At 38.3% G+C, this 15,516-nt stretch overlaps 1 protein-coding gene across 1 annotated transcript; it reads right to left on the bottom strand.

The window, feature by feature from the left end:
• Positions 1–13,042: 13,042 nt before the first annotated feature.
• Positions 13,043–14,426, bottom strand: LOC309495457 (microfibril-associated glycoprotein 4-like). The gene is made up of 5 exons (XM_082165256.1): positions 14,260–14,426; positions 13,959–14,162; positions 13,782–13,878; positions 13,522–13,689; positions 13,043–13,442 (listed from the first exon to the last, which is right to left on the bottom strand). Exons 1-5 carry the CDS (start codon positions 14,263–14,265, stop codon positions 13,189–13,191), a joined length of 729 nt encoding a protein of 242 aa, XP_082021382.1. The 5' UTR covers positions 14,266–14,426; the 3' UTR covers positions 13,043–13,188.
• Between the last annotated feature and the right edge of the window lie 1,090 nt (positions 14,427–15,516).

The raw sequence follows: 15,516 nt of genomic DNA, 5'->3' as shown, positions 1-15,516 counted from the left end.
AATTTATTTTCTTTTAAATCTACAACTGAAACTAATCAACAATAAACTTCAATAAACACCAGCAATTAAATGTATGTTGTGTTGATGTGGATTTATCTCCACAATAAAGTAAAGGAGAAATTCAGTTCAACTGCTCATAAACTGATTTACTTTCCCTATAAATACAACCCTATATGTAAATAAACAATGTGTAAGTTTTTCTTAACACAGATATCCCTGTTTATTTGTCAGCAAAAGTCTTGCATCAAAAAAAAAATTTACAGCACATTTTGCTGCATCCAGTGGATTTTTGCGGACACGGTGTATTTCTCAAAAAATTGTTTTGAGAAAGTTTGGCTAATATTCCCATTAAGTTATAAAAACAATATTTATTTAATGTTCTCTGAACAATTAAAAAAAATCCAGTTTTTTTAAAATGTTTCTTGGTTATGCAAACGTTAAGGGAACATTCAATTTGATTAAAATTGCAAACATGAGCATGTTACTTTTTAATGTTCTCTGAGCATAAAAAAAAAAAAAGTAGTAACATCTAAAAGAAAACGTTTGATGAACATCTAGCATAAAAACATTTTAGGTGAAAAGGTTCCTTAAGCGATGTATAAATAATGTTTTTGCGCTAACGTTTTGAGAACATTACTAAAACAGAATGTTAGTCAAAGTTCAGAGAGCATTCTTTGTTACTGTAGCTACAGTGGGGAGAACAAGTATTTGATACACTGCCGATTTTGCAGGTTTTCCTACTTACAAAGCATGTAGAGGTCTGTAATTTTTATCATAGGTACACTTCAACTGTGAGAGACGGAATCTAAAACAAAAATCCCCAAAATCACATTGTATGATTTTTAAATAATTAATTTGCATTTTATTGCATGACATAAGTATTTGATCACCTACCAACTAGTAAGAATTCCGGCTCTCACAGACCTGTTAGTTTTTCTTTAAGAAGCCCTCCTGTTCTCCACTCATTACCTGTATTAACTGCACCTGTTTGAACTCGTTACCTGTATAAAAGACACCTGTCCACACACTCAATCAAACAGACTCCAACCTCTCCACAATGGCCAAGACCAGAGAGCTGTGTAAGGACATCAGGGATAAAATTGTAGACCTGCACAAGGCTGGGATGGGCTACAGGACAATAGGCAAGCAGCTTGGTGAGAAGGCAACAACTGTTGGCGCAATTACTAGAAAATGGAAGAAGTTCAAGATGACGGTCAATCTCCCTCGGTCTGAGGCACCATGCAAGATCTCACCTCGTGGGGCATCAATGATCATGAGGAAGGTGAGGGATCAGCCCAGAACTACACGGCAGGACCTGGTCAATGACCTGAAGAGAGCTGGGACCACAGTCTCAAAGAAAACCATTAGTAACACACTTTAAAATCCTGCAGCGCACGCAAGGTCCCCCTGCTCAAGCCAGCGCATGTCCAGGCCCGTCTGAAGTTTGCCAATGACCATCTGGATGATCCAGAGGAGGAATGGGAGAAGGTCATGTGGTCTGATGAGACAAAAATAGAGCTTTTTGGTCTAAACTCCACTCGCCGTGTTTGGAGGAAGAAGAAGGATGAGTACAACCCCAAGAACACCATCCCAACCGTGAAGCATGGAGGTGGAAACATCATTCTTTGGGGATGCTTTCCTGCAAAGGTGACAGGACGACTGCACCGTATTGAGGGGAGGATGGATGGGGCCATGTATCGCGAGATCTTGGCCAACAACCTCCTTCCCTCAGTAAGAGCATTGAAGATGGGTCGTGGCTGGGTCTTCCAGCATCACAACGACCCGAAACACACAGCCAGGGCAACTAAGGAGTGGCTCCGTAAGAAGCATCTCAAGGTCCTGGAGTGGCCTAGCCAGTCTCCAGACCCGAACCCAATAGAAAATCTTTGGAGAGAGCTGGAAGTCCGTATTGTCCAGCGACAGCCCCGAAACCTGAAGGATCTGGAGAAGGTCTGTATGGAGGAGTGGGCCAAAATCCCTGCTGCAGTGTGTGCAAACCTGGTCAAGAACTACAGGAAACGTATGATCTCTGTAATTGCAAACAAAGGTTTCTGTACCAAATATTAAGTTCTGCTTTTCTGATGTATCAAATACTTATGTCATGCAATAAAATGCAAATTAATTACTTAAAAATCATACAATGTGATTTTCTGGATTTTTGTTTTAGATTCCGTCACTCACAGTTGAAGAGTACCTATGATAAAAATTACAGACTTCTACATGCTTTGTAAATGGGAAAACCTGCAAAATCGGCAGTGTATCAAATACTTGTTCTCCCCACTGTGTGTATATATATATATATATATATATATACACACACTCACTCACCTAAAGGATTATTAGGAACACCATACTAATACTGTATTTGACCCACTTTCGCCTTCAAAACTGCCTTAATTCTATGTGGCATTGATTCAACAAGGTGCTGAAAGCATTCTTTAGAAATGTTGGCCCATATTGATAGGATAGCATCTTGCAGTTGATGGAGATTTGTGGGATGCACATCCAGGGCACGAAACTCCCGTTCCACCACATCCCAAAGATGCTCTATTGGGTTGAGATCTGGTGACTGTGGGGGCCATTTTAGTAGAGTGAACTCATTGTCATGTTCAAGAAACCAATTTGAAATGATTCGAGCTTTGTGACATGGTGCATTATCCTGCTGGAAGTAGCCATCAGAGGATGGGTACATGGTGGTCATAAAGGGATGGACATGGTCAGAAACAATGCTCAGGTAGGCCGTGGCATTTAAACTATGCCCAATTGGCACTAAGGGGCTTAAAGTGTGCCAAGAACACATCCCCCACACCATTACACCACCACCACCAGCCTGCACAGTGGTAACAAGGCATGATGGATCCATGTTCTCATTCTGTTTACGCCAAATTCTGACTCTACCATCTGAATGTCTCAACAGAAATCGAGAATCATCAGACCAGGCAACATTTTTCCAGTCTTCAACTGTCCAATTTTGGTGAGCTCGTGCAAATTGTAGCCTCTTTTTCCTATTTGTAGTGGAGATGAGTGGTACCCTGTGGGGTCTTCTGCTGTTGTAGCCCATCCGCCTCAAGGTTGTGCGTGTTGTGGCTTCACAAATGCTTTGCTGCATACTTCGGTTGTAACGAGTGGTTATTTCAGTCAAAGTTGCTCTTCTATCAGCTTGAATCAGTCGGCCCATTCTCCTCTGACCTCTAGCATCAACAAGGCATTTTCGCCCACAGGACTGCCGCATACTGGATGTTTTTCCCTTTTCACACCATTCTTTGTAAACCCTAGAAATGGTTGTGTGTGAAAATCCCAGTAACTGAGCAGATTGTGAAATACTCAGACCGGCCCGTCTGGCACCAACAACCATGCCACGCTCAAAATTGCTTAAATCACCTTTCTTTCCCATTCTGACATTCAGTTTGGAGTTCAGGAGATTGTCTTGACCAGGACCACACCCCTAAATGCATTGAAGCAACTGCCATGTGATTGGTTGATTAGATAATTGCATTAATGAGAAATTGAACAGGTGTTCCTAATAATCCTTTAGGTGAGTGTATATACAGTCGTGCTCAGAATTAATCATATCCCTGGTAAATATGATAAAAAATGTCTAAATCAGCATCGTTTATCCTTTTGATCTTTCATTAAAAAAATTTAAGTAAACGAATTGAAAGTGGGGGGGAAAATCACATTATGAAATAAATGTTTTTCTCCAAAACACGTTGGCCACAATTATTCATACTCTTTTATTAAATACCTTTTTGCAATCTCCTTTTGCCAAGATAACTGCTCTGAGTCTTCTTATATAATGCCTGATGAGTTTGGGGAACAACTGACAAGAGATCAGAGACCATTCCTCCATACAGAATCTCTCCAGATCCTTCAGATTCCCAGATCCATGTTGGTGCTTCTTCTCTTCAGTTTACTTCACTCATCAGGTCAGGGAACTGGGACGGTCAAGCTTCATTTTGTGCTCCCTAACACATTTTTGTGTTGATTTTGATGTTTGTTTTGGATCGTTGTCCTGAAGGAAGATCCAACCACGGCCCATTATAAGATTTCTAGCAGAAGGCGTCAGGTTTTGATTTTTTATCTGTTGATATTTGATAGAATCCACGATGCCATGTATCTGAATAAGAAGTCCAGGACCTCCAGCAGAAAAATATGCCCACAACATTAAAGATCCAATGGTATATTAAATTGTACACATGGGGTACTTTTTATTCTTGTGTGCACCAAACCCATCTAGTGTGTTTGCTGCCAAAAAGCTCTTTTTTTAGTTTCATCTGACCACAGAACCCTGTGCCGTTTGAAGTTCCAGTCGTGTCTGACAACTGAATATGCTGGAGTTTGTTTTTGGATGAGCGAGGAGAATTTTTCTTGAAAACCTCCCAAACAACATGTGGGGATGTAGGGGTTGTTTGATTTTTTTTTTTTATAGGCTTTCTGACCCCAAGACTCAACTAATCTCTGCAATTCTCCATCTGTGATTATTAAAGAGTCTTTGGCCACTCAAACTCTCCTCGTCACCGTGCATTAAGACAATATAGACACACGTCCTCTTCCAGGAGGATTCGTAATATCTTTAGTTGATTGGAACTTCTTAATTATTGCCCTGATGGTCAAAATAGGGATTTTCAATTCTTTAGCTATTTTCTTACAGCCACTCTCTATTTTGTGATGCTCAACAATCTTTTGCTGCACATCAGAACTATATTCTTTGGTTTTACTCATTGTGATGGATGAGCAAGGGAATTTGGCCTTTGTGTTTCCTCATATTTAAACTCCTGTGAAACAAGAAGTCATAGCTGGACAATTTCATGTTCCTAGTCACCCTGGTGTGCTAAAAAAGGTAAATATTAATGAGAATATACTTCAGAGATATTTTATTCCTAAAAAAATTCTAAGGGTGTGAATAATTGTGGCCAACGTGTTTTGGAGAAAAACATTAATTTCATAATGTGATTTCCTCCCCACTTTCAATTCTTTTACTTCAATGAAAGGTTAGATTTTTGCCAAATTTTTTTAATGAAAGATCAAAAGGATAAACGATGCAGATTTATTTTTTACAGCCATTTTTGATCATATTTACCAGGGGTATGATTAATTCTGAGCACGACTGTATATTATATACGTATTGAACCGTTCGGTACGAGGCTTTCGGTTCGGTACGCATTACAAACCGAACGGTTTGTTGGATAATTTTTCCTGCCGACCAAAATGTAGTTATGGCAAGCGCACTCATAATGTAAGAGACGCTGGCACGACCACAACATTGGCCAACATCAAATGGCAAATGTAATGAAAGCGGAACGAAACTGCGCTACTCGTTATTTTGTGCTTCACGGACCATTTATCAGTTTGGACCAATGCAGCGTGAGCCAATCTAGATCAAGCGACACCGTTACTACACAGCGCTAAGAGATCCAGTAAAGAAAGCATTTGAATTCGCCACGGAAGTAATAACATTGCTGCGAGATCTAGTGAGAAGCATTCACATTTCTCCGTTATTAACGGATCAAACAGCACTGACGTGGAAACCAGGAAGAAACTTTGTGCCATGAATGAACTATCCAGTGTCCACAGATCAGCAACATTCACCATGGATTTACTTTACTATAGTAAAACTAACTGTAACCATGGAAGTTTGGCAAGAATAGTAGGCTACAATGCTTTCAAGTAACGTTACGTCGGTTTTATTTCGACATTATGAATACAATTTCTGCCCTCAAATGTTAATCTGAAATAAAATAAACCTTTGTTTATAACTAGTACAATATTACATTTCATTTTTTTCAAGGAGCAAGGAGCTGTTTTTGTTTTATATGCTCCTAAGAAGAGTCAAGTATAGCTCCATCATTGCTCAAAGTAAAAAACTGATCATACTTTATGATGTTAGTTTTTTTTTTTTTTTTTATTAAATAAATAAAAAAATCTAAGAAATTTCTCTGGCATTTCTTTCTTTTTGCTGTATCGAAAACATACTGAACCGTGACACCAGTGTATCGTATCGAACCGAACCATGAATTTTTTTAACCATTACACCCCTAATATATATATATATATATATATATATATATATTAGGGCTGTCAAAGTTAACGCGTTAATAACGCGTTAACGCAAAATCATATTAACGGCACTAATTTTTTTAACGTGCGATTAACGCAGCGCGTATTTTCTGTTTGACCCGTGGCCCAACCTCTAGTTGGAGAAATGGAGATACACAGTGTTGCCAACTTAGCGATATTGCAGACGCCTTTAGCGATTTTTTTCCCTTCAACAAAGCGCCCAAACCTTGTTTAGTTTCTGAGAATCTACCGGTACCGCCGGTACTGCTCTCTCAGCCCGCGCGCGCACTCTCGCTCGCGCTCTCTCTCTCTCTCTCTGCGTCTCGCGCGGAGGAGCAGCGCTTTAATTCAGTTAAGCACAGATATTATGTTGCTTCACTAATTTTACAAGTATAGCCGAAATCAGAGCACAGATATTGTCTTTATCTTATGTGAATTTGATTTCACCAGACGACGGCTCGATTATCAGAATTGTTGTGCAGATTAACTTAACATCTTGGAAGGGAGAGCTGGTTATGTCTTAATGGGTCGCGTTTCAGTCACCATTTAAAATTCATTCCGTTGTTTGACAACAGAAACAGTCAAATATACCAATGAAAACAGTTTTATTGAGAATTTAGCTTCATCAAAATGGACACAGAGAGAGACAAACTACAATGTAATAATAAATGTACATTTAGCATTTTCAGAAGAGCTGCCCTGTCATGCAAAAATCTAAACATGTTTGTGTTAGTAAATTGCTCAGTACAAAGAAAGAGTAACCTGGCATTTTTTTTTGTTCTTTCTACATATGTCTAATAGACATGAACAAGTTCTTTGAAAAACATCTATGACCTTTGAAACATGTCTCGTCCTTATGCTCTATATTGACTATGGTTTCAATAATAAACATACATTTGCATAAAGCATCTATATTTATCCATGCCCACGTTGATTAGAGTATTACAAACTTGAAAAAGTATTAATTTAAGGTACATTTAGAACAAATAAAAAAAAGTGCGATTAATCGCGAGTTAACTCATGACAATCATGCGATTAATCGCGATTAAAAATTTTAATCGATTGACAGCCCTAATATATATATATATATATATATAGGTTATACAGTTTTTTTTTATTGTAAAGAGAACATCACAATTTACTTATTTGAAGTAGGAACTGAAGCAAGATTATACTCTTATTAACACTTAAAGACTACTGTCACTAATAAACAAGTCCTGTAAGGATTCTGTTTTCCATGCGCTCACATAGCTTATAGCTTACACAGCTAAATTCCCATTGTTAAATTAACTCTGCTCAGAGTACATTTGGTCCCTCTGTACAGAGAGTTAAAATATAACTCTGAATCAGTGTTAAAGTTAATGAGATACTTAAGTGATTAATTAAGTGATGATTGAGAATTGGTGACAAACACCTGCTGTTAACAAGCAGAATCACTGAATGAAAGAGAACAAGAACAAAAAAAAGAGAAACACAAGAACTACAACTGACTTCCAGCCACTGCCTTAGATGAAATCAACAGAAGATTGAAAGAAGACATTAAATCTCTCAAGTTCTCAGCAGAGGAGGATTAAACAACTACACAAACAGCATTACCAGCTTCACTTATTACTAACCAGACTGACTTTATGTCATACATCTACAGAAGTTCTTATTGAGAATTAACAGAGGTTTTAGATGTTGACGAATTATTGAAAATGTTTGGTCACCATTATGGTGATCAGTATGTCCTGTAGTTGGGCAGTTTTACTCTTGGCTTTTTTTGCGAGTTTGTGGTTTTTGTAACAGTTTTTACCAAAACCCATAATTTGTTGCAAATAAAGCCAGAAACAAAGATAATCAGGTGATTTTCAACAGCATAAAGTAGAATAAATCAGTAATCTCATCACTGACCAAAAGTGGTTATTTGATGTTAATAGATTATATTCACTAACAATACTCTCTTGCCACAGATGAGACATTCTGAATTTTGAAGTTAGTAGTAATCGCAAAATAAACTCTGACATCTTGATTAGGACATCGACCTGAAGTGTAGAGGTCTTTAACATCCTGAAGGGGCTTATTTTTTGTGATAACAACTGGCTGACTGTGCGTTTATTATATGCCTACTCAACACATATGTAAATAATTGGATATGAAAAATTAGCCCACTTGTAAAGCTTCCGCAAAGAAAAACAGTTTCTAGCAAACAGCTTTGAGCCAAGACAAATGAACAAGTTCAAACTACGCGGACATTAAGAGTCATACCACTGATTACACAGCTTATCACCACAATACAGTAAGTGTTGACATTTAATATTGATTCATGTTGAAACTTTTTTTTAAATCTTACCTATTCATTAAAATGTTCAAAACAGCTTAAAAGTCCTTAGACTTGACAGTGTGATACTAAAGACTGAAAACTGCAGTGAATTTACTCCAGATATTTAGATAACAAAAACAACGCATCTTACCCAGCCAGTATTCGCTCTCCACATTCCCGAATCCTCTCTTGTACTGATTCCACGGCCGATAGAAATTCACACTGCCGTCCATTCTCCTCTGAAACACCTGTGATGGGTTTATATAGAATATATGATTCATAATGTATGTTCTGATGTGTGTTTGATGATCTAAAGTCACATTCGTACCGTCCATCCTCCGTTGTCTTCATCTTTCCCATCTGAGACCATGTGACAGTAAACCCAGACAGGAACGTCTCCTGCTGGATAGATGGAGTAAATCCCACTGACTGTTTCTCCTGAGTTATAGACATCAGAACAGTCGAATGACATGAATTTACAGTCACTGCTCAATACAACCGGGAGAAGAACCGCCAAAAACACCTTCATCTACAAGAGACGGAAAGAGAGAGATGAACATCACACTGAAATCAAGGTGGAACCATCTCTAAAAATGTGATTGACACAATGAAGGAAACCAATGAACTTGCTGCCATCTTCTCAATCTCTCCTCAGCAGTTTCACAGCAAAGATACATTTATCTAAAAATGTGTTAAACATTGTAAGAACTTCTGAATGCCCAGACTGTCTATGTTAAATGTTGGAGAATAAAACAGTAACTCACCGTTTGTGTTCTTCAGTCTTTGATGGCACAAACAGTCCTTAAATATCTGATTTTCGAGCTCCTCGTCTGTGTGTTAGTGTCTAAGTCCGTTTCTGGCAATCTTGGAAAAATCCTCCAGCAGCTGTTTTCACATTTAGGAAACATCCAAAATGTTACGGTACGGTGATTCCCTGATGCTATATGAAGCAGAGTACTTGTCTGATTTCAAAGATGTGTATGATCATTAATTTCACAGCTGTACAAATAAGACCACTGAAAAACTCAAATGACAACAAACATGAGATATCAAATCACTTTAATTCACACAGAACATCGCAAAGTTGTGTGTTTGGAGCGACAGCTCTCGACATGTGGTTAGAAGCAGTTTCTAGTTTGCATGACGTGGATAATAATTCCTTATCTTGAGCAAAATAAGCAAACTAACATTCAGATGCCATGTCCGTAATTTATTGCAAAACATCTCACATTAATTCAATCTCAGAAGTTAATTACTCCATCACATGTGTGACGACATAAATCAACATGGTTGAACGACCACTTTGTGACAAAATACTATAACTATAACACTACAACATGAGGATCCAGAAGAGTTTTGAGGACAAGATCATTCATCTTGGGTCATCACTGTCTTCGAGACAAAAAACAGCAGTCTTGATGTTAAAAGTATCTCAACCCGCCAGGAGTGTCAAGACTGTTATATTAGACTTCTGTTCATTGGCTGTTCAGTTCATCACTTCTGGACTGGCCTCAGACGCTATTACCCAACTAAATGAACAGACATGGTGTTATTTGAAACTAAATGGCCAAAATTAAGATGTTTGGGTCATTTAAAAGGGTTCACCAGCACAAACTTTCAGGAAAATTTTGCAGCGCTCTCTACATACCTTCTAACTACCTGACTTTTCTTTTGCACAGACAAACTGTTTTCAACACACCATCTGTTGAAAAGGTAAATGTTATCCAATCTGTGATTTATCCGAACACTACTTCAGACTAAAACCCCGGCCTTTTAGCCACACTCAACCAACAGGTCTGTCACATATGTCTAGTTTTGGGTTCTATTTAAAGAAAAGGGCATTCACTGTATAAGTTTACTGAAAGTTTTTGAAGAGAGGCCTAATAATTAGTAACACTATAGTGAAATCATAACATTAGAAATTATCAAAATAAAATGTGCAACACCAACAGCCACAGGGATTAAAGTGAAAAAAATTCTTCGGACTGATTTTTTTTTTTTAGGCCAAGTCATATTCCTTTTACTTTTTAAATAGTCGAGACTATAGCGTTTTAAGGGGAGACGTTTTAAACCGCTTTAATATTGCCAGTTTGCGTATTTTAAAAGCTATTTTAATCTATGAAAACCAGGCAGGGAGCATGTGTACTGTAGAGCACGAACGGCAGCATTGTGACTAGCTTCTGATTGATGGCGAGCTAGCACTTTTTTTTGCCATTATTGCCATATTGAAGTGACATACTGTGCAAAGACACGTACCTGGCTGTTTGATTTTTTTTAGCCCACGAACTAAAAGGCTTGCCATTCTCCCCCATTTCGCTAAGCCAAGCCCATCTCCATTTATTTTTTACACTTTTATCGATCTCCGATACATCGGAGCCTTCCTGCATTATAAGTGTGTCCATGGTAACTGAAATATAGTTCTACCTCAGCGCTCAGCTGTAGCCAGACATGCACTTCTCCAAAAATAACGCCCGTTTCACATACTCCATTTGCAGTGCGTATGCGGTGCGTATTTTTTTCCGTACCCATGTTAACAGGTTAGAGCTTTCACACTGCACGCGGTCGATCCGTTCCAGGTGCGGTGCGTATACAGCAGTGCAGCGATCGTTTCCACACCGAGTCTATTTCTGCTGTGCTGCACGCGCTGACTTAAAGTGACAGCTCATGGTTCGTGGTCAAAATGAACACAGATTGACCTGAAAATGTAGTAATTTCACCATAAATGTGTTTAATTAAATAAAATGTAGTAATCTTACCATAAATGTATTTAATTTAATTCTACTTTTTCACAGTCATCTTTTTTTACTTTAAGACCGGGGTAAAGCAAGGAAAACTACAATTCACCTCAACAAGGCGACGTAATGAACGACACTCGTCTCATTCGTGGAGGTGGAAAAACAAGTTCTTTGTGAAGATTTATTGTATTAAAATTTAAATACAAAAGAAAAGTAACTAGAGTCGGATGTTTTGGTCAATTTTAAGTTTTAATTTAAAATGTTTGTGATTTTAATATAAGTAGGCTACATGGTTAAATATTTTACCACTTGCTTGAGCAACTTAATAGCCTCAGGGGCGCAACTACCCAGTGTTAGAGGGGCATGTAGCAACAATTTTGGCGTCCCCCCTAAATTTGAGGTCCTAAATTTGAGGTTGTTAGGGAGTTCAATTTTTTATTTCTCTGATGTGCATTTCAAGATGTTTGAAGGGCAAAAAAAGTATAAGAAATAGCTTTAAAACCATGTTAGCGGGCAGTAGATTATTTGTCAATACCTTCTCTCTCCTCATTTTTCTTAGTCTCCTCATCTTGCCCTGTCTCTTCCCCTCCTAAAACTGAGCTTTTTTTATTATTTGCTGAAGGCTACAAATTGTACTATATTAATTATCAATATGTACACATTCATTATTAATCTTGTGCCTAACAAGATGAAAAGGGCTTTGTTCATTTTTCTTATCACCTCACGATGACAGTAAACTCATTATTACAATTACATGCGTCACTTTACATAGGCCTATTTTCAGTTCAAATTGGCGAAATTAGACAAAAGTTTATTAGTTTGCCTGATTATTTGTGTTATTCGTTTAACATTTATGAAAAAAAAAAAAAACTCAAATATGACCTCAAATATGAAATGTTTAGTTTAGCTACTTACATCTTATCTCGCACTTGACCATAAACTGAAGCGTCGCTCAGCAGCTTCTGTGAACATAAAGCCCGCCTACTTTGATTTGATTGGTCATCTCAAATATTCTGACATTGACGATCAGTGACAGACCAATGAGGCTCAGATGAACACACACACACACACACACACACACACACACACACACACACACACACACACACACACACACACACACACACACACACACACACACACACACACACACACACACACACACACACACACACACACACACACCATGAGGGCACCTACTCCAGCCTGTTAGTCCTCCAAAATGTTATATAACATTGAGGAAATGCAGAAATGATTTAGAATTTTTGCTTCTTTGATTTTTTTTTTTTTTATCGCATTGGCGCCCCCATGCGCCGCATATAGCGCATACCCACTTTTTGCGCCACTGAATAGCCTATATAAATCTATATAGAAGTATCACTGAATAATGCGTTGTTTAAGTTGTGTTTAAACGTCTATTAAAAAGTGTATATATGTACAAAGAGAATCGCAATGCTGACAACTTTTTTTTAAATAAAAGTTGCTGATAACTTCTGGATTTGAAATACAAATAGTGAGTATGTGTTTGTGGTACAGCCGTGGATCAGTTTCACACTGCAAACGCAGCATATGTGAAAGCACTATAGCGCGCGCTGTTCCTGCACCGCATACGCACTGCACACGGAGTATGTGTGAAACGGGCGCAAGATTAATTGAGTGAACACGGAGCAGTTTTTCCGTGAGCGGTGATTGAAAACCCGGAGTGGATCATGAGCGAAGTGATTACAGAGTGCTTAGAGTGGAGAGAGGAACGTGCTTTTGCTCCACTCCAGGCTTTGATCACATCCCCCTCAGCAGGGTGAATACACCTCGTCTTTCCTTAATTTAAAACCTATTCAAACTAAAATTAAGACATTTATTACACTATTTGAGAAATGAAAGCCTATTTACGGCCTTAAAATTATGAAAAGTGAATTTAAGACATTAAGGACAGACGGGAACCCTGCAATTAACGGAAATCCATCGTAGTGACGGAGAACTTTAATCCCAGCAGCCAACATATATTTAAAATATTGCTCAGTTACACAAAATCTTAAAATGTCATAAAAAAGATTAAAAGTCCAATGTTTCCCCTTCAGAAGCACTGTAATGTTTCTAAGACACACGTTTGATCTTCATGCTGATGGATTTCATACTGACAGCATAATTCTTCCAGCTGGACCAAACAACACCAATGGCATAATGAGTGGGATCTTCCCCCCATAAATACACACCGTTGGGGTTTGTATTGTGACAGGCTGAGTGCCAAAATGCCCCGAGATACTGTTTGGCACAGTTAGTATCTGAAGCGTCTTGGTCCTTGTCAAAGGTTGAGAACTTGTATCCATTATGGCCAGATAAAGAGTCGCCTGCAGAGAGTTAAAGCATCATTAAGAACAATAACTCAACTAGAATGAGTTTTCATGAGAATGAATGAAAGTGTCCTACCTGCTCCTCCATCAGTGAACCCTGAAACATGCAGCTGATATCCGACACATTCACAATCCACAGAGAAGGACGAGTACAGAGCAAAACCCTTCCTTCCAGTGAAGTCCTCCAGATCCACTCTCAGCATGTACTTTCTGTTACGTGTCAGCTGGTAGATGTTCTCCAGCCCTGTTCACACACACACACACACACACATGAAGAACATGTTCAACCAAACACATGATCATCCACACAAACGGACACACGCTGTGAGATCTTACCCAGCCAGTATTCGCTCTCCACATTCCCGAATCCTCTCTTGTACTGATTCCACGGCCGATAGAAATTCACACTGCCGTCCATTCTCCTCTGAAACACCTGTGATGGGTTTATATAGAATATATGATTCATAATGTATGTTCTGATGTGTGTTTGATGATCTAAAGTCACATTCGTACCGTCCATCCTCCGTTGTCTTCATCTTTCCCATCTGAGACCATGTGACAGTAAACCCAGACAGGAACGTCTCCTGCTGGATAGATGGAGTAAATCCCACTGACTGTTTCTCCTGATTTATAGACATCAGAACAGTCGACCGGCTTGTCTACATGATCGCACTCACAGCCCAATAAAACAGGGATAAGAGCCGCCAACAATAACATCTGCACAAGAGAGAGAATGAGGTGAATATCAGTCTGAAATGAAGGTGGAAACCATCTTAAAGAATGTGACTGACAAAAAGTAAACAGATAAACTTACTGCCATCTTCTCAATCTGTCCTCAGTAGATCACAGCAGAGATGTTTGTTTCTTTTAAAAAAAGATAGAAATAATTCTTTACTCAGACAATTTGTATAGAATAATATAAACTTCTGAATGTCCAGAGAAGCTTTGGAGAGCAAACCAGCAACTCACCGTCTGTGTTTTCCAGTTGGAGACGATACAAACTCTCCTTTAAATATCTGATGTTCAGGCTCCTCCTCAGTGGCAAAATCCATTTGAAGCAATGTTGGGAAAACATTCTTTTTGCAAATTTAAGAATCATCCAAAATGTGAAAGCATGGGAATTCCCAGTTCCTGTTAATGATTTATAAACCATCGATGTGCACAGATAAATGTTCCTAAATACAGCCAATCTTCACAAATAATCTTAACATCGTGGAGTCCACCAACAGAACATTAATAATTGTTCCTCAATAACTAATTTAAACTTTCCATAAATACTCAAAACCACACAAACAAAAGATCACAGATTAACTGAGTTAGAGGCCTGTGACCTAAAGAGGTCAAACATGCATGAGTCAGTTTTACTGGAAGAGGATTTACTAGGTGAAAGACCATGGAAACACTCAAACATGACATTTAAAATCAATTTCATTCGAATGTTGAACGTTGAATATAATCACAGGACTTCAGGCGATCAGAATCTTTCACTCTTACACACTTCCTAATCTCTGATTTGGTGACTTACAGTACAGGCCAGAAGTTTGGAAACATTACTATTGTTAATGTTTTTGAAAGAAGTTTCTTCTGCTCATCAAGCCTGCATTTATTTATGGAAGCTTGTTTCTGCCACAGAATAAAACATTTTAAAAGATAATTGCGACTTTTTATCTCACAATTGCGAGTTTACATCTCGCAATTCTGACTTTATTTCTCAGAATTGCGAGATATAAAGTCAGAATTGCGTGTTATAAAGTCAGAATTGCGAGATATAAAGTCGCAATTGCGTGTTATAAAGTCAGAATTGCGAGATATAGTCAGAATTGCGTGATATAAAGTCGCAATTGCGAGAAAAAAAGTCAGAATTCTGACTTTATAAGACACAATTGCGACTTCATATCTCGCAATTCTGACTTTATAACACGCAATTGTGACTTTATTTCACGCAATTCTGACTTTATATCTCACAATTCTGACTTTATAACACGCAATTGCGACTTTATTTTACGCAATTCTGACTTTATATCTCGCAATTCTGAGAAATAAAGTCAGAATTGCGAGATGTAAACTCGCA

Source organism: Leuciscus leuciscus (assembly GCF_965113295.1).
Source record: "Leuciscus leuciscus genome assembly, chromosome: 3".
Lineage (NCBI taxonomy): Eukaryota > Metazoa > Chordata > Actinopteri > Cypriniformes > Leuciscidae > Leuciscus > Leuciscus leuciscus.
The sequence above is the reverse complement of the archived record's forward strand: the minus strand, read 5'-3'. Positions and strand labels throughout refer to the sequence as shown.